Source organism: Protomyctophum bolini (genome assembly GCF_963924005.1).
Source record: "Protomyctophum bolini genome assembly, chromosome: 2".
Classification (NCBI taxonomy): Eukaryota; Metazoa; Chordata; class Actinopteri; order Myctophiformes; family Myctophidae; genus Protomyctophum; species Protomyctophum bolini.
Window position 1 is genome coordinate 16,762,705 of NC_137863.1, and position 21,177 is coordinate 16,783,881.

The window sequence follows — 21,177 nt, forward strand, 5'->3', positions numbered from 1 at the left end:
CTCTGTCGGGTGGAAACCTCATAAGGTCCAAAACTGTTACTTTTCAGGATTCAAATTCAAATATAGCAAAAGCAGCAGATCTACAAGCTCAAAATACATCACTTCGGGCCACATTTCGATCTTGCCTTGCGGTCGCGGATGTGCTACTGTTGAGTGTTGATGCTTTTGCGTGACACTGTATGATACAAGTAGGGGCAGGGCGTTAATTTACGAAGAAACACAAAACGTTAATAAAAGATGGATATAGGAGGTTTTTGTATTATAAATCTGTCCTTTACACAGTATACACAGAGCACCACTAAACTATCTGTGTGTTTCACAGGACTGTATGGCTGCAAATCACTGTGACAGTCTAGCGAGGCTCTCTGGGAGGTGATGATGCTGGCAGGGACAGATAATGTGGTTTCCATGGGAAGCGTTTGGCTCCATCACCACTGGAGCCCAGTGAATGTCACGCTTTAAACCCAGTGGTTCTAAAACATTTTCATGTCAAGGACCCCCGGTCCAAATTCATATGTTTTTCTTTGCAGCAGCCAGACCCCCAACCATCTGAAAAGGGTTTTGTGCCAGGGAAATAAATGGTGCATTTAAAAGGGAAATAAAGTGAACATTTTTGATATCTTGCAGCGTGCTGCTTCGTGCCACGCTTTGAGCTTTCTGTACATCTGTTATTTTTGAATAATTTCATAGCCACGGTATAAATGGATAAAGTAATTAAATTTTTGCGATGCTGTATTAACACATTTTATTAATACATTTTATTAACTGTTCTAACCAACTGCTCCACTTTAAGCATGCACACACACGCGCACACACACACACACACACACACACACACACACACACACACACACACACACACACACACACACACACACACACACACACACACACACACACACACACACACACACACACACACTCTTGGGCCATTATGTTGAAAAACATGTACAGTATGTACAGTACACCCCTGGGACATTTCGAACAAAGGAGAAAACAAACAAAGAAGGAATGAAACTGAACTGAACTACACACAGCATAACAAACAGGCAGAAAGATTTTGCACCAAGAACAAGGACTAGTTCTAGGAGAACAACAAGTAACTGTCATCATCATCATCACTGTGTAAGATGATGACTCCTCTCTGTCTGTCATCATCAGCAGAGCTGTAATTACCCTGATCACCCCTTTAGAGAAGGGGAAAGGAGTCTCAGCATCTTTAACCACTTCAACCCCATGGCATCCTTATTGTGGGGAAAGCTTTCGCAGAGAATATACGACGCATGCGCTGTGAGCTTGCGGATCTGCTGTTTTCTGCAAAAGCTTTAATCACAATAACAGAAAAAACACTATAGTAGCCTATAATAGAGCCCTGAGGAACTCCGCTCAACTATATGGATGAGCACTGAGCAGAGTAACTCATTGGTTAAAAGGACCCTCATTTTTGATCATGCATTAGACCACACATCACAGAGTCCTGTTTGATACCAATTTCTAATGTGACCTTCAGACCTACACACTGTAAAATGCTTAGCGTTCATTTAACTCTTGAGAGTGGACAAATGGAACCAAATTCCCTTTAATAACAGGGGCCAATTTGGACCACTGGCTTGGTCCCTCCCCGGTCCGGAACCTCACGTTGAGAGAACCAGGAACCAGTGCAGCAATAGGCTATACTATACAACACTACTATGATATCCAAGAAAGTACACTTACTTCGACACTTGAGCGCCCGTGCGGGGATCTGGCGGCTGCACACGTCGCACCAGTCCTCCTGCGCCACGGGCAGCTTGGGCTCGAACCGGTGTCCCTCGCCGCTCTCGGCGCGCACGCGCGGGTCGGGCTCGCCGTTCTGCAGCAGGGGGAATATGGACCAGGCCTCCAGGCGGGGCCGCTCGGTCCGCGCGTACCGGACCACCCCCGTCCTGCCTTGCGTGAGCCTGGCACCGCTGCCACCCCGCTGGCCGTTAGGCTGAGGAGTTGACGCGGCGTGCTGCTGCCTCCCGCTCGGTGCGACGGCGGTGGCTTCCCGCTGCGCTCTATTATCGTGTCCATTGTTGGCACCCGACGCACTTGGCATGACATTGGCCACTAATGTCCCCTTGGGTGAAGAAGAAGAAGTCTTCCTCGTCTCTCGACCTCCTCCTCCTCCCGCTGCGTTCAGGTTGGAGTCACAGCAGTCGACGCAGTTGCTGTTGCAGTCCGAGACTCCCGCGGTGGTCCCGCAGCGGTCCTCCGCGCCCTGGCTAGCCGGGCTACGTGGCGCATGAGCGGGCAGATACAGAGCCCCGCGCCCGTCCGTCCCGGTGGTGGTGGTGGAGCTGCCACCGGGCATCCCTCCTCCTGTCACCGCGGCGTCTCTCGCTCCTCTCCCGGGAGGAGACGTACCACCACCAGCAGCAGCAAGCCGCGGGTTATTCTGGTTGTTCCTCTGTGGAGCAGGAGCTCCTCCTGGTAGCTGCTCCGTGGTGGTGGTGGTGGTGGTGGTTGTTCTCGGCTCACACTCGTTCTTCCTGAACATCATCTTCTCCCGGGTGGAAGGTTTCTTCCTAACGCCGCCGCTCGCCGTCACTTTGAAGAACAGCAGCGGTGGCGGTTCGGACCCAGCCCGGTGTTCATGTGGACCTGGACCCGCAGGACCCACCACACTCACAGACGCCATTGTGTGCCCTTCCCCTTAGAATATGTGTGTGTTAGTAATAGTAGCCTATGTGTGTTGTGTGTTACTGTTAATGTGTGTGTGCGTGTGTTATGTCTGACTCTGTACTAGTCCGTGCTTTGACTGTAAACTCCACTCCAGTCCAGCATGTGTAGTAGGAGTGCTCCTAGTCCTAGACTAGTGACGCAGAGGATCAATGAGACAGCGTTTAAATGCCAAGGGCGCGTTCTCTTAAAGCGACAGCGCACACTTGGAGGAGTTGTACTTCGCCATTAAGACAGTGTCGCGCGGCGCCCAAAATGCAGATTTGAACTCATATGAACTCAATGTTACATACATACAGGATTAACAAGGGAACTCTCCTGATTGGATGAAATTGGCAACACACCTGAAGATGTACTTTATATGTATTATTAAACTAAGAGCTAGATTCTAGCTAGCTAAATTCTGCAGTCAGTGTAGAAATAGTAATGTATGTTTTGTATTAATTGTTAACTATGGAATCGTGCATTTCCCGTCAGTGTCTTGGTCATCATGTGACATCATCAGGGATGGAGCACGTGACATCACGTGACATGATCATCTGGGATGGAGCACGTGACATCATGTGACATCATCAGGGATGGAGATCCCTGATGTCATCAATATTAAGCCCATATAGGACTAAACCTCAAACCCATTGATCTCCATATGGAGCTGACCTGTAATGACGTACATTCCATATGTTGATCCTTCTCCTGCATCCATCCTCTTCGATGTCTCCCTTTTGACTGATACCTGTCCATTTAAACTCTAAAGTTATTAGTGCAGCCGCGCCCAGCAGCCGGCGAGTTCTCAACAGGCCTGAAAATTAAGATCTTACCCCCCCATGCCAAAGCACCAGCGCTCACCCAGCAGTCTGCTGTCACCCAGGCGGTGGTGTCTCTTGCCCTCAGACGTCTTACTGGTAATCTAAATCTACAACTATAGAAACTAAAGCTGTCAAATAACTATAGTATAATGGATACAAAAAAAATAGCCTACTCAATTGGAACTTGGAAGTAGCTGTAGTCTACCTCAAAATAGGTGCACTGTGCATTCAGTGTGAGTAAACTTACAGCGTAGTTACTTCTGACCATCAGAACACTTGACGACATAAACCAGAGGCGACAATAAACAAACGATCCTGAGAATTAGGGGGCTAGGAAGAGTTAGACTCAATGTACTACTCAATACTACTTCTACTCTATTACACACAGTGTAATAGAGTAATCTTTAAACAATGTGGTGAAACATTGGCTTCAGCATTAAATATTCATCACTCACATGTGATTTCACTGACTGATGGTCACAGTGTTTAATCAGCTTCAAATTAACTGCTACTAATATGTCATTAAAATATTAAAGCAGCACTCTGTAACTTCCCTCTTCTACCCTGGATTTGAACCCAGTTTCCTGCATAAGTGCTGACATTTTTACCATTGAGCTAATGCATAGAGCCTGCCTGCTTGCTAAGGGGATAAATTGAATCTTGACCATCAAGTCAGATCCTGTATGTGTGAGACACACATGACCCATATAACACAATCTAAAGGTCGATACAATAGAAGAACAGGGAGACAAAATACAACCCCAATTGTATAATATGTTATTGTATTAATTATACAGATTGGACAAAACTAAATTTTATTAATTACATTTTTGAGTGGTGCAACAAAAAAAAAGAAAAATGAACATGACCGGCTATGAGTGTTCCCGTTTTACACGTGAAAACATCATCATGGTTGTTTGTCTATTTAACTTGTAACAGTGGGAAAGTTATTACATTTTCCCATTAAAAAAGAACACTGAACCACAGAAAATCCCCCCGGAGGTCAACTCAACAGAACTTTCAGTTTCTTTCTTGTTTCCAGTTTTCTTTTTTAGAGTCCTTTCACAAGCCCACTCTTGTCAGAGTGAAATGCTACTGTTTCTGGACTATAGCCTACACATTGAATGACAGTGCACACTGCACACAGAGACCATGTACAACTGTTGCCATTTGATTGTATGGTATTGTATCAGATTTCGCTTCAGCTCATTACGATCTGTATTCCTGAACAACTGTAAATAATGTTGACCGGAGTCCCACAGGGGTCTATAGTCTAGTAGTGACTAGTCTAGAGCCCCTGCCTTTTCACCTGTACACCAAATATCTCTCTTGCTGAAAATAGCAGATCTACAAGTTGCCGTTGTGAGTTTGTATATCTGCTGTTTTTGCCAATTGTTTGCCCTAGAATAGAATTGCTATTGGTTTCATGTTGTTTGTAGGCCTACATATGCATAAACCAAAAACCCACACTAACAATACACTTCATGACACATAATAGACATTGGGGGATATTAAAAGTGTAGAAACTAGAAACATGTCAATGGACTGAACTGACTTTCCAGTGTTGTGATTGTGAGAATTAAGGGGCTGTGGTGAGAGTGGTGTGTTTCCCTGGTGGGTTTTTCCACTGATAAGATGAACCCAAACACACACACACACACACACACACACACACACACACACACACACACACACACACACACACACACACACACACACACACACACACACACACACACACACACACACACACACACACACACACACACACACACACACACACACACAGGTATATTACAGAGCATGTCAGAAAGAAAAGGCGTTGGTATGGTGTTCTGAGAATGTAAAAAAATGGAAGGTTCACAATTTGGCTAAAACATTTAACCTGGAGAATCAGACGTGGCTGAAAACGTGGTTGGAGAAATAATATGTTTAGCAAAAAAGTGAGTTGTGAGCCTCCCTTATTTCTATACTGTTTCCTGCTGTGGAAATTAGAAGTCAATTTAAAAGCAATATAATACACATAAGTATAAGTGGTAGAAAGTAATTAAATACATTAACTCAAATACAAATTTGAAGTGGTTCTACTTATTTTTCTACTACAAGTTCTACTTGTGTGCAATGCCCTACCAACAACAGACATCAAAAAGTGTGAGTCCATCTCTAGTCCTGGCTCTTTCAATACAAAACCGCCATAAAGGAGAGCATGTGTGACCTGTCTGCAATTTTCAACTGGACCGTCCAGTTGCAAATTGCAGACAGGTCACAGGTGCAGGACCTGTTTTCTAGAAAACTGTCAATAAAGTATTCAATCAATCAATCAATTAAATATAGTACATTTTATTCCACTACAATATTTGACAGCTTTGGTAGCATATACCAAAAGCTTCCCATTTTTATGCATTCTACATTGTTGTATTTGCTATTTTTATTGAGCTAAAAGAATTGGTGTACTCCAGCACTGAATGCACTACGAGCAGCCTCAGTAATTTAATCAAGAAAGCACTGAGATGCAAACATCACAGATACAGCACACACACACGGGCTCAGATACAGCATACACACAAAGTAACCTATTCAGCAAGACAGAGTCAATATCAATCTTGTGGATTTATGATTAAAAGTTCTTCTGAAGGAACAGGCAGAGTTGAAGCAACGAAAAAGCGTTGCTGCTGAGGATTCATTCTAGGTTACCATAATAGTCCATCACCGTGGCATTCCATTAGAAATACAATAACACTAAAGGCATTAATGAGGTTTGTATTGAGCTGCTGCAGGGCCTTAACTCTCTCTCTCTCTCTGTCTCTTTGTCTCTCTGTCTCTCTCTCTCCTGGGGCTCTCACAGCACTTCCTCCGGTCCACTTCCTTATCGTATCTCTACATTTGTGATTCAATTTTAATTTCCTATCTTCAGCTGTTTATAACAACATTGTACGGAGATACGAGACCCTGTGGTCTTGCAACGACACCGGTCCATGAGCTGTTCCAAGGGAGTGGCAGTGGTACACAGTGGTACACAGTACTCAGTGGTACACAGTACTCAGTGGTACACAGTAAAATCCTCAGTGTTTACAATTACAATTTAGGCATTTGGCAGATGCTCTGAATCCAGAGCGATTTACAGTAAGCAAGGTAAACACAATGTAACACGTCAAATGTATTACATGTACAGTATTTAACTCCAAAGAGAGTACAAATGGCCTGGGTCCATTTGGTTCCATTTCTACACACTTCAGAGCTTAACTCTATGCTTCAGAGTTTAATTGATACTGAGGATTTTACTGTGCGGCCAATATGAGGTGGTGCTTTCAAAACAAAAAGATACAGCCTTTTTGAACATCAATAAATCAATGCTCTCATTGTTATTATTACATGCTGTACTGTGCATAGAGGTCTGCAACCCGAGCAGAGTCCGACAGGGTACGTTCCCATTGTGTTGGATTAGATATATCTCTCTTGGTGGTAGAAAGAACATCAGGTCAGGCCTTGACTTTGTGAGTCATGAACTTGTGTTGACATACATACATAGTTGTGCTGAGAATGTCTGATCAAATCTAAACCACTGTTTTGTTGTCAGCTGTATTCATATTGAGTGTACAACAAGGGTTCCCAAACCGTTTAGTCCAAGACCCAAAAGAGAAATTAGAAGTTTGTCCGGGACCAAAACTAGTGAAAATAGCAGATCTACAAGTTCACAACGGGTCACTTCACGCCATGTTGAGAGCTTGTAGATTTGCCATTTTGAATAATCTTTCACACAAATCTTCTCTTCTGGGAGTCCCTTGCACAAAACATTTTCAGATGTGGTCTGCGGCCAAATATATATTTCAATTTGAGGGCCCTTGGCACGAAAAAGATTGAGAACTAGGCTACTGGTCTCAATGTGTGAAAGAGAAAGTTCTTGGCAGTTACTTGTTCAACGCCTGGAAACGAGGTGAAGAATGGCGTGAGAGTGAGAGAGCCGTAATGAGAACTTTTTATGTTCGCTAATCCTCTGTTTTAGACTACATGTGGTTTATACCAACATGGACCTCATCACAGGGGCATCTTAATCATTTAAATGCAAACAACATTCTTAGAATTGCATGTAATGATGCACCTCACAGAATAGCGTTTAGCAGACCTATGATGTTTGAAGTCAAAAACGCTTCATGGGTGTTGTGTATCGGCCACGTTTGCTGCATGGATAATTGCCTTTGCCTTCTTTCAGAGGTGCCAAGAGGGTGTGTGAGACCTGAGGCCAATTCTACAAATGCCTTCTACATTACATAACATCGGTATAGTTCTCAAACCTTTTCATGCCAAGGACAGGAAAATAGTCGATCTATACAAGCTCACAGCGCTTCGCTCTAGATATGAGCTTGTAGATCGGCTATTTTCACAATAGCCTACTAGATTTTCAGGCCACTACGGCCTTCAATGTTGCGCTGATAAGAGCCCATTAGAAGTGATGCACTTGCAGCACCCAGGTCCAATGTCATAGGCCTGTGCGACCTTGCGTTCGGGAGGTAGGGGCACCATTGAACTCTGCACCCCTATAGCTCAGAGAGTGTCAAACAGATAACAGATTCCATGTGTGGGTGTTTCAGTCAGGAAAGACATCATGGACAGGCTTTGCCAGCCAGCCTGTACTCATGTATGTGTGTGTTGTTGCCCTCTGGTGGTCACGGTGTGTGGAAGGACTGGATCCCAAATAACAGGACATAGAAATAGAAATATTTCAGTTAGACAGATATTCAGCTCGGCCACAGAGGGGAGCTGTTTGTACCTTACTGAAACTATACCTGTATATGATGAATACAGGCATATAGTTTAGTATTATATAAATACTAAACTAGCCTAGGAGACCACAGAGACACTTCGACACGTTGCTAATAGCTGGAATCATACCTGGGACTTCCAGGACCGGAATAGTCCTGGTTCACTAAAATTCAGCTATGGCTGCTAGGACTACAGTACATTCTGAAGTGTCTGTTTGGTCTTGTGTTGCAACAGCAACATAAACAACAGTCTGGAATAACATCAATACAATAACAGTCACAAAACAAATAAACCTAGGTTCAATTCCTGGTAGGTTAGGCCTACATTTTATACTAAAATGTTTGAGTTATAATTATGCTTGGGTATTACATTACCGATGGTTACATTTACAAACAGTAGTGTTTATGCATAATGTTAGAGATGGTGAAAGTTTTGTATTGCAGTTTGTTGCAATACCTTAACTTTTGTGTTCTCACCAGCATCCGAACCCTGTAATCCCACGGGGAACAAACATACCACTGAGCCATGACAGAATCCCTGCTTAAGTACAGTACTTGAGTAAATGTACAAACTTATAGTTACTTCACACCATGCACTGGCACTGGCAGTACACTATGTCTCTATATAGAACTTCACATTTTATTTAAAAAAAGGCCACAAGCTAAAATGATTTAGTTTAGCACGTGTTGAGGGGGTACAGGTGGTAAATTGTGGGTTAATTGTCTGGTACAAGCCTGGGAAAACACTTATTTTACTGTGGCCTCTAGACATTCTCCAACTCTCAAGGATTTAACCTTTAATGTTCTGATGAGCTTGCACTAGCTGTGTTTGTTTCTTCAAGAGCAGATATACATGATATATCTTTTCCTTTTTCACTTCAATATCTAAATAATAAATTATGTTTTCTAAAGCACTTTATCTGTAGGGGATGTATTTCAGTGGTAGAGCGCGTATGCTTTGCATGTATGAGGTCCTGGGTTCAATCCCCAGCATCTCCAGTCTTCATAGATGATTAAATAGCAATAGCATACTGTGTACCCTGTGGATGCTTCCTGCTGTGTGGAGGTCAACAGGCCCACCGGCTTAATGTGCTTGCTTGTGCATCTATTTATAACAGTAAATCTGTATGTTGCCCTTGATGAGACAATGAAACTTCTACAAAGGTACAGCATGTATTCTGCATTCTAAACCGCTCTTGTGCAATGAGCACAGGGAGGTTTCTGACTGAGGGATATTTAAGGAAACAAATTCCAAGTGTGGTACCGGTAATGACACACACAATTAAATGCTTACAATTTTTTTGTTTTGTTCCAGTTGTAGTATGGCGCCCTCTGCTGAAAGACCTTTGGCATCTCTGCTAAAAGTTCCTTGGGATCTGAACCATAACATCTGCAATCAATTGCTTAACGACACTTTGTTCTGACCTTTTAATGCCAAAGTTGCCGAAGATGAAAACCGGTGTAGGATAGCAATACAATTTACAGTAAGACTGTTTTGCTTTACAGTCACACTATTGCTCAGACAACAGAGCCCTTGTTCTAAATATACCTATATTTACAATAAATGCACCACGTCTCTGTGTGAGTGTGTGTCTGTACACCTGCCATTTGATTACTTATCTTAACCAGCCCAGTCAGTTTGCACTCTTCAGACACAGGCAGACATACAGATACCGAGATCTCCACATGGGACACAGGAGCTATGACAACAGGTATTGCATAGGTTCCCAACTTGCATCGTTCCAAAGTAGGCACAGGTCTAGTTATTTCTAAAGACTGGAAATGCTGGGGGTTGAACCCAGGACCTCGTACATGCGAAGCACACGCTCTCTCTTGATACTTTGCATGTTGCATATTACATGTTGGCAGTAACATGTGCTATCGCTATGTAGCCTGTACACACCGCAGGGATCCAGGAGCTTCAGAATCAGAAGCGACTGGAACATAGATCTATTCATAGAGCAGGACAAACTCTCTGAGTCTGGCCGATGACAAAACCTATGATGGGGCTGGGAGTAACAGACCATGACCTCATCATGTCTGTGACCTCATAGAACTCAGAGAAAATTGACAGGTTGTTTTCAAATCATGATCTGTTACAAGTCCGTTTCAGGCAAATGCTCAAAATCATTTTGTGAAGGGACCTTCATAAAAAAAACCATACACATCGTTGTGCGACAAATAACAAAACTAGCCAACCTACAAGCTCATAAAGACTGTGGATTATGAATGTCTGGAGACTTGTAACAGAATAGGGAAGCCATGATTAATGTGGTTAAATGGGTTTCAAGAGTTGACCTCTCTGACATGGCTGTTCCCCGTCTTTGCTGTGGCCAGAAGATCCCTGTATCTCCATTCTCTGGACACAATCCTCTCTGAACAAACACTTCATACGATTATTCTTCACATGGGACGACAGGTCGATCCTGGGAGGGGAGAGACAGCATGAAAGATAAACTCCGAAACACGTCTAATCAAAGAGAGGTTTCAGAATGAATGAAACGCTGGATGAGCAAGTGTTCAGCCCAACACCACAAATACTCACTTCAAGTGTTAAAAAAAAACAAAAAACAATGCTTGTCACCTGATCTCGTCCCACAGTGGCCATTATATTATGCTTTGTCCACCATTGAATGCAGAAGGCTAATTGTTAATTGAATGCAGCTCAATGACAGCGACTCACATCCTAGTTGTTCTCACACGGACAACAATTTACAGATCAAATGTATTTAATTATTTATGATCACATGTAAAACATGAGTTAAAAAAAAAAGTACATCCATTACTCGCAGTTCAGGGCAATAATATACATTAATTTCCATAATATACAGCATTATTATTTTCATGTTAAAATACCTACATTCAAGTAACAAATACTTCATTATCCCTACAGTATTCTGCATCTATCTTTACATTTAAGTACCACTCCCTACACTGTGAAATCCTGAAGGGTTCGTCTAACTCTGAAATTGTACATAAATGGACCCTGGCCTTAAGGGTTCTGTAACTCAAGAGTTTGGAACCACATTTTTTGGTGCCATTCATTTTTACACTTTTGAGTTAAACGAACGCAGGAGGATTTGACTGTGCGTTCCACTTAAAATTAAATAATATACATACAGTATATAGGTGTAGTACCACATGCCACCACCACAGCTCCGATAAGGCTGATGTATTTCAGAATAACTGTATTGAAAATAAACAGTGCATTGGTTGTATTGGCACCAGTGACCTCCCCTGCACCCCCTCCCAAAAACAAGACTACTTGCTCTGCTAATATATCGTTGCTGTCAGGACAAATATTTCCATATTTTGGACATTTATAGAAATCTATACTAAATATGATCCTTCTTTTTAAAAGGATATTTTTTGACTCAGCAGGCTCCATTTACAGCAGGTGTTGGTATTGGGACCCTTGAGGGGGTTCCAGGGGATCCCTAGCAAAATAAAGTTAATATAGCGTCAAAATCTGTTTTAACGCCTTGCGTTGTGAGCTTGTCGATCTGCTATTTTCTGCGAAAGCTTCCCTCGCAATGCGAATACTGGGGTTTAAGTAGTTAAAGGAATAGTTCATCCAACATTTTCTATCAATTACACAGCCCATGAAGCCTTGATGACCAAAGGAATGTGACAAAAACAAAAAGAAAGGCTTCGTGGAGTGTGTAATTGATAGAAATTAAGTCATATCTTTCCACCTTACGATTGAACCCAAACCAGAGGGCAGAGAGGAGGAGGAGGAGGAGGCCATTTTTGGGGTAATGCCGCGGTACATAGTACAACCATGGTCCCATGGGCGGGGCGGGGGCGGGATGTCTATTTTTGGCTCTTCATTTTTCCAGCGAGCGTTCCAGTGTGGCGTTGATAAAGGAGAAGCCGGCGAACGCTGTCTGGTCCATGGAGTCGATGAGGTTCTTGTCGGCGTGAGAGAGACGCGGCTTTTCACTCAGGAACTCACGGTCGAAGTTGCTGCAGTCGTTTGGTGCTTTCTGCAATTCAGTGATACAATTAAATTCAGTCATTCAAGTAAATCATTCAATTCAGTCATTAAATTCAATCATTCAATTAAATTATTCAATTATTCATTGATTCAATTCAGTGATTCAAGTGACAAAATGAGTTTGGAAAATTTGACATCAAGGCTCAAGATCTGGTGTCTGGTGTCCCCAAACGGACCGATATTTTAAAACATATTTAAAAAATATGTTAAAAATATATAAGCAGATGTACACTGTACAGTACAAGCTTGCAGTGTGTGAGGCTGTAGATCTGCTATTTTTCAATAGCCAACGTGTGATGCTATATTAACTCATAGTCATTTTGCTCACTTTGAAAAACACTACTCAAGGAAAAAACACATACCACTTTGGGCTTGAAGGGGGGGTCCACTTCCCTCTTCTCCAGGGCGATCCAGTTGATTGTCTTGAAAAAGGAGTGTGCACGGATGTTCCCCACCACGCCTAGCCTGCGACTAGGGTCTCGCTCAAACAGCTGATGCCAGGACAGAGGGAAGAAAGACATATAAATAAATGTGTATGTTCAAAGAGGTTTACAGTACAAGAGAGTATTCTCACGAGTCAGACTATTACCTCCCACCATTTTGAAACGCTTCAGTCATACAGTCGGGAGCAACGGAAGCTCTGAAAACGATCAGAGTATAAAGCAGACTCGTCCCCGCTTCCGTTTTATTATCTTTAAAGTCGCAGACATTTGTCTTAATATAAATAATATTCAAAGCACATTAGAATTTAGAATTCTAAAATTAAATGTAAATATATTTTAAAATACACTTCCGTGAACGGAAATTATGAACAGATATGACAGCTTCCGTTCTCGGCTTCCTGGAGGTGTAGTTCCAGAGAGTAAAACAAGAAAGGACAAACATTAAATTATCATGACGTCACAAAATAGAGCTTTATTATGGTGATGTTTGAATTTGTCCATATCGCTGCTTGGTAAGCCATTAAGACCGAATGCCTTCTAAATGCTCTCGAGTGTCTTCTAAAGAGTTTTCTGAAAAACAGCCTGCCGACTCCCCATCTCAAAATATTTTGTTACAATTACCCCCAGAAGGAAAGATTTGAGTTAAATATATTTGCTTAAAAAATATATATTCAAAGATTTGCATACATTTTCTTAGCAGATCTACCTGCAGATAGCGCAGCACGAAGTGTTGCGCTATGAGCTTGTATATCTGCAATTTTGTTTGCAATCTAAAATGACACAGATGCTTTGTGTGAGAGAAAACACGTGTTGTTGTCCGGTACGGTACCTTCTCCAGCAGGTCCTTGCACTCCTTGGCGATCCAGCGGGGGTAGTGAGGGACGTCCATCCTGATGGACTCAAACAGCTCGTCCTCGTCGTCGCCCTGGAACGGCGACTGGCCAATCAGCATCTCGTACACCAGCACGCCGAAAGACCACCAGTCCACCGAGAAGGTGTACTTCTGTCCCAGCAGGATCTGACGAGGGTTCATTTTCATTTAGTCTTTTGGATACAATTCCATTTCATGAAGTGCCTGAAATGTTTTTGTTTTACTCTAGTTTTAGTAACAAGTTTGCAAACTGCCAAAGTATAAAATATGGATAAAACTAATTATTGAAAAAACATGGCACCCTCGTGCTATTAGATAATATCAGTCACCAGAACCAAAAATGAGTTATGGTTAAAATTAAGTTTGAAGTTAAAACAGGTTTGTATAGAATGGGAGTGCGCCTGATAAAATTAATATCAACTAGAACTGCACTCTGCCGAGTGCATACTTGCTTGTTGCACACTAGTAGGCCATAAATGGCCTACTAGTGCGCAAGCAGAGCGCGCAAGTACTTTCGACCGCTGGAAAGTATCACATCTCAGTATCTCTGTGAAGGAACGTTTGAAATGTATAATCATTACGTGTAACTATTTGCTACCTAACTACTTTTTTACAGAAAAATGAATCATTGATAAAAAAAGGTATATAAACTGAATTAAAATATATTATACAGTATAATTATTTTATTACTTATTGTTAATTGTCAATTGTTTTAAATGTATTTCATTTTTGTAATTTATTTTTGTACTATAGTGATATTAATACTAAATCATGATCAGAGTAATATGTGTCTCTAACTTCAATTTCTGTAATAATACTTTCAAATTTGTTGAAATATACATGATCTAAAATACTTCCGAAATCTGTAGTTGGATTTGTATTTAATAGTTTAAAGCCTAATCTTGACATGAAGGTCTTTATATTTATATCTTTTTCAGTATAATGGTCTTCATTGAAATCTCCTATTATCATAATTGTGGAAGTCGGAGATGATAGATACTTTACCATTTTCTTGAGAAATGTGTTTAATTCCGTAAGGTTTGTTTTAGGTGATCTGTAGTTTCTGTACATAAGAATGATATATAGATCTTTATTTTTTACATGTATACATACGTGTTCTACTTTTTCTAATATCTCGATTTCTTTTTGAATTATTTCAATGGCAATATCTTCTTTTATAGCAAACATAACTGAGAGCTGGGACCAGAGTACACGGTGTGTATATGTATGACTAGCTCTCAGTGATGACGTAAGAGATATGGTCATCTGTGTAGTCTGGTCCCAGCAGACCAGGCACAGATTTACAAATTACAAATCACATTACAACTACATACAGAGTATGTAGTTGTAATTTGATTAGCAGTATACTGTGGTTACTTGGTTCCAAAAAGTGAAGCCAAGTTTTTTTCAATCGTAGGTTTGTGCCTGGTTTGCTGGGACCAGTTACAACATTACGTCATCGTTGTGAACTGGGACCAGAGTACATGGTGTGTATATGACGTAATGTTGTAACTTGTAACTTGTAACTAGTCCCAGCAAACCAGGCACAGACTGTATGTAGTTGTTCTAGTTACAACTACATACAGAGTATGTAGTTGTAATTTGATTAGCAGTATACTGTGGTTACTTGGTTCCAAAAAGTGAAGACAAGTTTTCTTCAACGGTAAATCTGTGCCTGGTTTGCTGGGACTAGTTACAACATTACGTCATCCTTGAGAGAGTACATGGTGTGTATATGACGTAATGTTGTAACTTGTAACTTGTAACTAGTCCCAGCAAACCAGGCACAGACTGTATGTAGTTGTTCTAGTTACAACTACATACAGAGTATGTAGTTGTAATTTGATTAGCAGTATACTGTGGTTACTTGGTTCCAAAAAGTGAAGACAAGTTTTCTTCAACGGTAAATCTGTGCCTGGTTTGCTGGGACTAGTTACAACATTACGTCATCCTTGAGAGAGTACATGGTGTGTATATGACGTAATGTTGTAACTTGTAACCTGTAACTAGTCCCAGCAAACCAGGCACAGACTGTATGTAGTTGTTCTAGTTACAACTACATACAGAGTATGTAGTTGTAATTTGATTAGCAGTATACTGTGGTTACTTGGTTCCAAAAAGTGAAGACAAGTTTTCTTCAACGGTAAATCTGTGCCTGGTTTGCTGGGACTAGTTACAACATTACGTCATCCTTGAGAGAGTACATGGTGTGTATATGACGTAATGTTGTAACTTGTAACTTGTAACTAGTCCCAGCAAACCAGGCACAGACTGTATGTAGTTGTTCTAGTTACAACTACATACAGAGTATGTAGTTGTAATTTGATTAGCAGTATACTGTGGTTACTTGGTTCCAAAAAGTGAAGACAAGTTTTCTTCAACGGTAAATCTGTGCCTGGTTTGCTGGGACTAGTTACAACATTACGTCATCCTTGAGAGAGTACATGGTGTGTATATGACGTAATGTTGTAACTTGTAACTTGTAACTAGTCCCAGCAAACCAGGCACAGACTGTATGTAGTTGTTCTAGTTACAACTACATACAGAGTATGTAGTTACAAGTTACAAGTTACAAGTTACAACATTACGTCATATACACACCATGTACTCTCTCAAGGATGACGTAATGTTGTAACTAGTCCCAGCAAACCAGGCACAGATTTACCGTTGAAGAAAACTTGTCTTCACTTCGAAGAGACCAAGCGAAACGATTACTTGCGCGCTCTGCTTGCGCAAGTAACTACATACAGAGTATGTAGTTACAAGTTACAAGTTACAACATTACGTCATATACACACCATGTACTCTCTCAAGGATGACGTAATGTTGTAACTAGTCCCAGCAAACCAGGCACAGATTTACCGTTGAAGAAAACTTGTCTTCACTTCGAAGAGACCAAGCGAAACGATTACTTGCGCGCTCTGCTTGCGCAAGTAAATACCGGTATCTAAATACTGAATCAAGCAACTTAAAAACTGCCTGGGCTGCTCACAAAAGTTAAAATGACTCCAAACACGTTTGAAAGTGAAAAGATCCTTTTAATTCTGACCTCTGGTGCGATGTAATCTGGAGTGCCACAGAAGGTGGTGGCTTTGTTCTCTCCAAACATGTTCTCCTTGCACATGCCAAAGTCTGCTATCTTGATGTGTCCGTCCTTGTCCAGCATCACGTTGTCCAGCTTCAGATCCCTGAGGGAAGACAACAGAACAGGTCAACCACTGTCCACTAGTCTCGTCAGACAACTATTCCACAATCTCTGAATGCTGTATACATATATGGAACTATACACCTCCCGAATTCTGAGACCAAGGTGGCATCGGTTTATCTTGTCTTTATTTTAAAATATCTTTCAATTTCTGCTAAGCAGCAAGCTATATAATAGATTATTTTGATTTATACCCGGTCAGGTTGACCTGACTGTAAAGACGAAGGGAAGAGGCACCAGGCCTCTTTATCCTCTACTACTACACCAACTGTAGATTTAGTTGACCAAAATCAATATTCAGTCAACTAAAACTATACTAAAATCATTTTAATACCAATAAAATAAATTATTGCAATTACAGTTAACTGTTGCATCGCCAGAGGACTATTGACCAGTGATTCTCAAAGTGAACCCCAGAGGGCGGGTTGGGGGTCCACAGCTAAATGTCACTTTGTGCCACGCTGCGAGTTTCTACTCTGCTATTTTTGAAAAATTAAATTAAAAACTTGAAACTGCGGTCATTGACATGAAAAGAGCCAGTGGACCATACATAGACAGTCAGTACCCGGTGTGTGTAAAGAGCCAGTGGACCATACATAGACAGTCAGTACCCGGTGTGTGTAAAGAGCCAGTGGACCATACATAGACAGTCAGTACCCGGTGTGTGTAAAGAGCCAGTGGACCATACATAGACAGTCAGTACCCGGTGTGGGTAAAGAGCCAGTGGACCATACATAGACAGTCAGTACCCGGTGTGTGTAAAGAGCCAGTGGACCATACATAGACAGTCAGTACCCGGTGTGTGTAAAGAGCCAGTGGACCATACATAGACAGTCAGTACCCGGTGTGTGTAAAGAGCCAGTGGACCATACATAGACAGTCAGTACCCGGTGTGTGTAAAGAGCCAGTGGACCATACATAGACAGTCAGTACCCGGTGTGTGTATCTTACCTGTAGATGATGCCTTTAGAGTGGAGGAACTGCAGTCCCACTATGATCTCAGAAGCATAGAACCTGAGAGAGGAGAATTGTTCAATGTCACCATGGTCCACATACTGTACAGTGTACAGTGTACACTGTAAAAAATAAAAGGGCACATTTTTCCAGAGGGAAAAGGGCAGGGGGTGCTCTAGCACCCCCTAGTGTCTATCTGTACACGCCACTGTATGTTATACGTTGGCTATTCAAAACTAGCATGTACAAGGTTGCAGGCATCGCTTCTTCTCTTCAGGGGGGTCCCTGGCACATAACATTTTCAGATGAGGGGTCTGCAGCCAAATACATATTCATTTGGGGGTCTTTGAGAAAGTTTGAGAACCACTGCAGTAGAGAAGGTCCAAGTCAAAGTACCCCAGATGATTTGCTTTTGCAACATTGTTTTTTCACATTTCTAAAGTGACAATTTAACCCAATTTAACCTCAGAATAAATAAATAAAAGTCTTCAAAATCCTCCAGTTTTCTGAAATAAATTATAACATAATGTTTAAGGACTTTCACACCTTTTTAATGCCACTAACTCTACTGCATCAAAAGTAATCAACAAACTATACTATGACAAATGATCGAACATTGACCAATTTGTCAAATAAGTAAGAGGCAGGATTTTTTTAATATAGCTGCGTACGTATATCCAGTATTTTCACAAAAGTTACTGTATCTGTGGAGTCAAACAAAATGTAATGCCTCAACTCCCAGTCTCCCACTATGTTCAAATGTGATTATTTTGAGGGCTGAGGCCAGAAAAGCTTGAGAACCACTGCTACGGTATATAGTACTAGATTGATTGAATATTTTATTAGGCAACATAAATGCAAACAGCACAATGTACAGTCAGGCATTTTTGTCCAAAAAAGGATTTCACTGAAGAAAGACTTGTTTCCATTCGGGTCCTATCCACTCACACATGACATGAATAATAAGTTAACACAGTAACAGTAAGTGATATAACAATAATAATTTAAAGCACCATATACATTTCCTCTAAACATGAAATATACAGTATGCATATAAGGGGATTATTCGCACAAAGAGGCTGGGGCGATCACCTCCTCTCCCTTCGACCTGCTGACAGGTGGCCTGTCTCCCATGCTCAGGACTATTCTCTCAGGGTACCTCTTGTCCTATGTATATACTGTAGCTCCCAGCCTTATATATAAGGATTATTTATTATATGTTCCATGGTTGTTTTGTCTGTACAGTATGTATGTGTATAGTTTCATGTTACAAAGTGGACCACAATGGAAACAAGCGAAGGCTTTTTTGTGTCTAAGTCCATTTGGCGTTTTAAAAAAATGATGACATTTTCTGTAATTTTCTTAAACTGCCAATAAAGTATTCTATCTATCTATCTATCTATCTATCTAAGTAAGCCAGTGATTTGTTTGTTTTGAGCGATGGGGGTAGGGCATTCCACACCTGGTAGTGGGTAGCAGTGCTTTGGAAGGTGAATTTGCCCATATTTGTTTTATAAATGGGTGACACCAGATCTTTGTTCACGCTCCCTCATGGCTGTGAAACCTCAACCACTCTAGAGGAACCACCACTCGTGTGTGTGTGTGTGTGTGTGTGTGTGTGTGTGTGTGTGTGTGCTTTTTAGCCCAGCATATACTCACGTGGCTCTGTTGAGGTCAAAGCGGCCTTTGTCCTGGATGTGAAACATCAGGTCGCCCCCGTTCAAGTACTCCATCACAAAGAACAGGTGCTCCTAAACGCACAGAGGAACATGATTATACTGTGAGACATCACACAGAACAGCTCCTGAACGCTGAGAGGAACATGATTTAAACTGAGACACAAACAATGTGTCTCTGAGAGAGCAGTGAGAGGTGGTGGAGAGAGAGAAGGAGGGGGGGGGGGGGGGAGGGTGTTTTAAAAGCCTGACATTTGGCCATGTGGTGATCATCTTACAACCATCTGTCACCACTCCCTGGTGGTCTAGTGGTTAGGATTCGGCGCTCTCACCGCCGCGGCCCGGGTTCGATTCCCGGTCAGGGAACACACTTTTATCACATCAGACATGTTTTGATATATTTATATTATATTCTCTTCATAGTGCCAAGTCAGTAGTTTCATAGTTTCTATGAGGTTTTTTTTTTTAAGAAAGCGACACAAAAAGGCTGGAAGTTCTAAGGTTCCCAGGCAAGGTAGAAAGAATTCAAGGGAACATTTTATATAGTTTTAATTAATGCCTTCAAACCGCTATTTTTCAACTTTTTATTAAGGCAAAATAACAAACTTGGCTTAAAAACATAGAGACTGCTGCCTGAGAAAGAGTTATCATACTCGTTGCTGGGTATGTTTTGAGCCAAGTATGGTCTTTTGCCTAAACAAAAAGAAGGACATACTTACTTTAGTCTGGAAGGTGGAGTAGAGGTGTGTGAGGAAGGGGTTGTCCCAGGCCAGTGCCAGGACTCTCTTCTCCACCATGGTGCATTCTACGTCGTCATCCATCAGAACAACGTCCTTCTTCAGAGCCTTCACAGCGTAGTACTCCCCACGGCCTTTCAGCTCCGCCAGCAGCACCTACAGTATTGGGAACCACATAGATGGAGATGGACGTTCGTCAACTCAACAGTCAGAGTCTAGTGACTAGTAAAACCCATGGGTTCCATTTAGTTGTTGTCGGACAGGCAGAAATCTCCTACTGTAACTTAACCCATTTTGACCTGAGATCAGAGTCTAAAAATGTCTGTTTGAAAATGACAGTTTTCTGAAAAAGCTATGTGTCGATTTTTCAAAAATAGCAGACCTACAAGCACGTAGTGCGCCACTCGGTGGGGCGCTATGAGCTTGTAGATCTGCTATTTTTCAATAGTACAGCACTTGAGTAAAGCGGACATGGCAACAGTGATGAGGACTGTGGTGGTGGTGTGTGCTGATAATAAGCAGCCATGTCAACACTGATGAGGTGGTGGTGTGTGTGTGTGTGTGTGTGTGTGTGTGTGGTGCTTGCCTTGCCAAAGCTGCCTTTTCCCAGCACCTTATGGAACACCAGGTGGTTGATGGTGAGGCGTGTCTTCTGGCCTGCAGGAGACAGGGTGGGGCCTGTACTGCCAGGCGCCTTGTCATTCCCGGCTTCTAGAACACATTTTATCCACATAAAGGACAAACATTTTATTCCAGGTACAGTTAAGATTACATTCACAAAATCATGGCATAATGTCTTCATGACACAATAAGCATGTCACAGCATGCGTACACTATATCAGTAACAGCGCCTCCGCCATATGTGGCGGCTGTCAATTATAGCAGAGACAGTACAGCACTTTGCCTGCCTTTTTGGGAATCTCAAGTTTTGGAAGCCTCCAACAACCAGTCGCACACGCACACGCCATGGAAAAACGCATGCAAATTATTCATGCTATGATTTGTCTGCAGTGAGGGATACTATA

General features: G+C 41.9%; 2 protein-coding genes across 3 annotated transcripts in view; both read right to left on the reverse strand.

The window, feature by feature from the left end:
• Positions 1 to 2,938, reverse strand: part of rassf5 (Ras association domain family member 5) — a 46,985-nt gene extending 44,047 nt beyond the window's left edge. The window contains exon 1 of the mRNA XM_080784538.1: positions 1,717 to 2,938. Within this exon, the coding sequence (XP_080640664.1) occupies positions 1,717 to 2,662 (946 nt within the window). The 5' untranslated portion in view covers positions 2,663 to 2,938. The remainder of the gene's footprint in view (positions 1 to 1,716) is intronic.
• A 7,912-nt stretch (positions 2,939 to 10,850) lies between these two features.
• The window catches only part of LOC308335192 (protein kinase C delta type-like), a 40,550-nt gene continuing 30,223 nt past the window's right edge, over positions 10,851 to 21,177 (reverse strand). Inside the window, exons 11-18 of one of the 2 annotated variants that reach the window (XM_080792204.1) lie at positions 20,739 to 20,863; positions 20,135 to 20,308; positions 19,399 to 19,490; positions 17,737 to 17,799; positions 16,630 to 16,768; positions 13,539 to 13,727; positions 12,629 to 12,757; positions 10,851 to 12,255 (exon numbers count right to left, since the gene is read on the reverse strand). In XM_080792204.1, coding sequence (XP_080648330.1) covers positions 12,097 to 12,255; positions 12,629 to 12,757; positions 13,539 to 13,727; positions 16,630 to 16,768; positions 17,737 to 17,799; positions 19,399 to 19,490; positions 20,135 to 20,308; positions 20,739 to 20,863 — 1,070 coding nt within the window. In that variant the 3' untranslated portion in view covers positions 10,851 to 12,096. The remainder of the gene's footprint in view (positions 12,256 to 12,628; positions 12,758 to 13,538; positions 13,728 to 16,629; positions 16,769 to 17,736; positions 17,800 to 19,398; positions 19,491 to 20,134; positions 20,309 to 20,738; positions 20,864 to 21,177) is intronic. The other variant, XM_080792203.1, reaches the window with a different exon arrangement.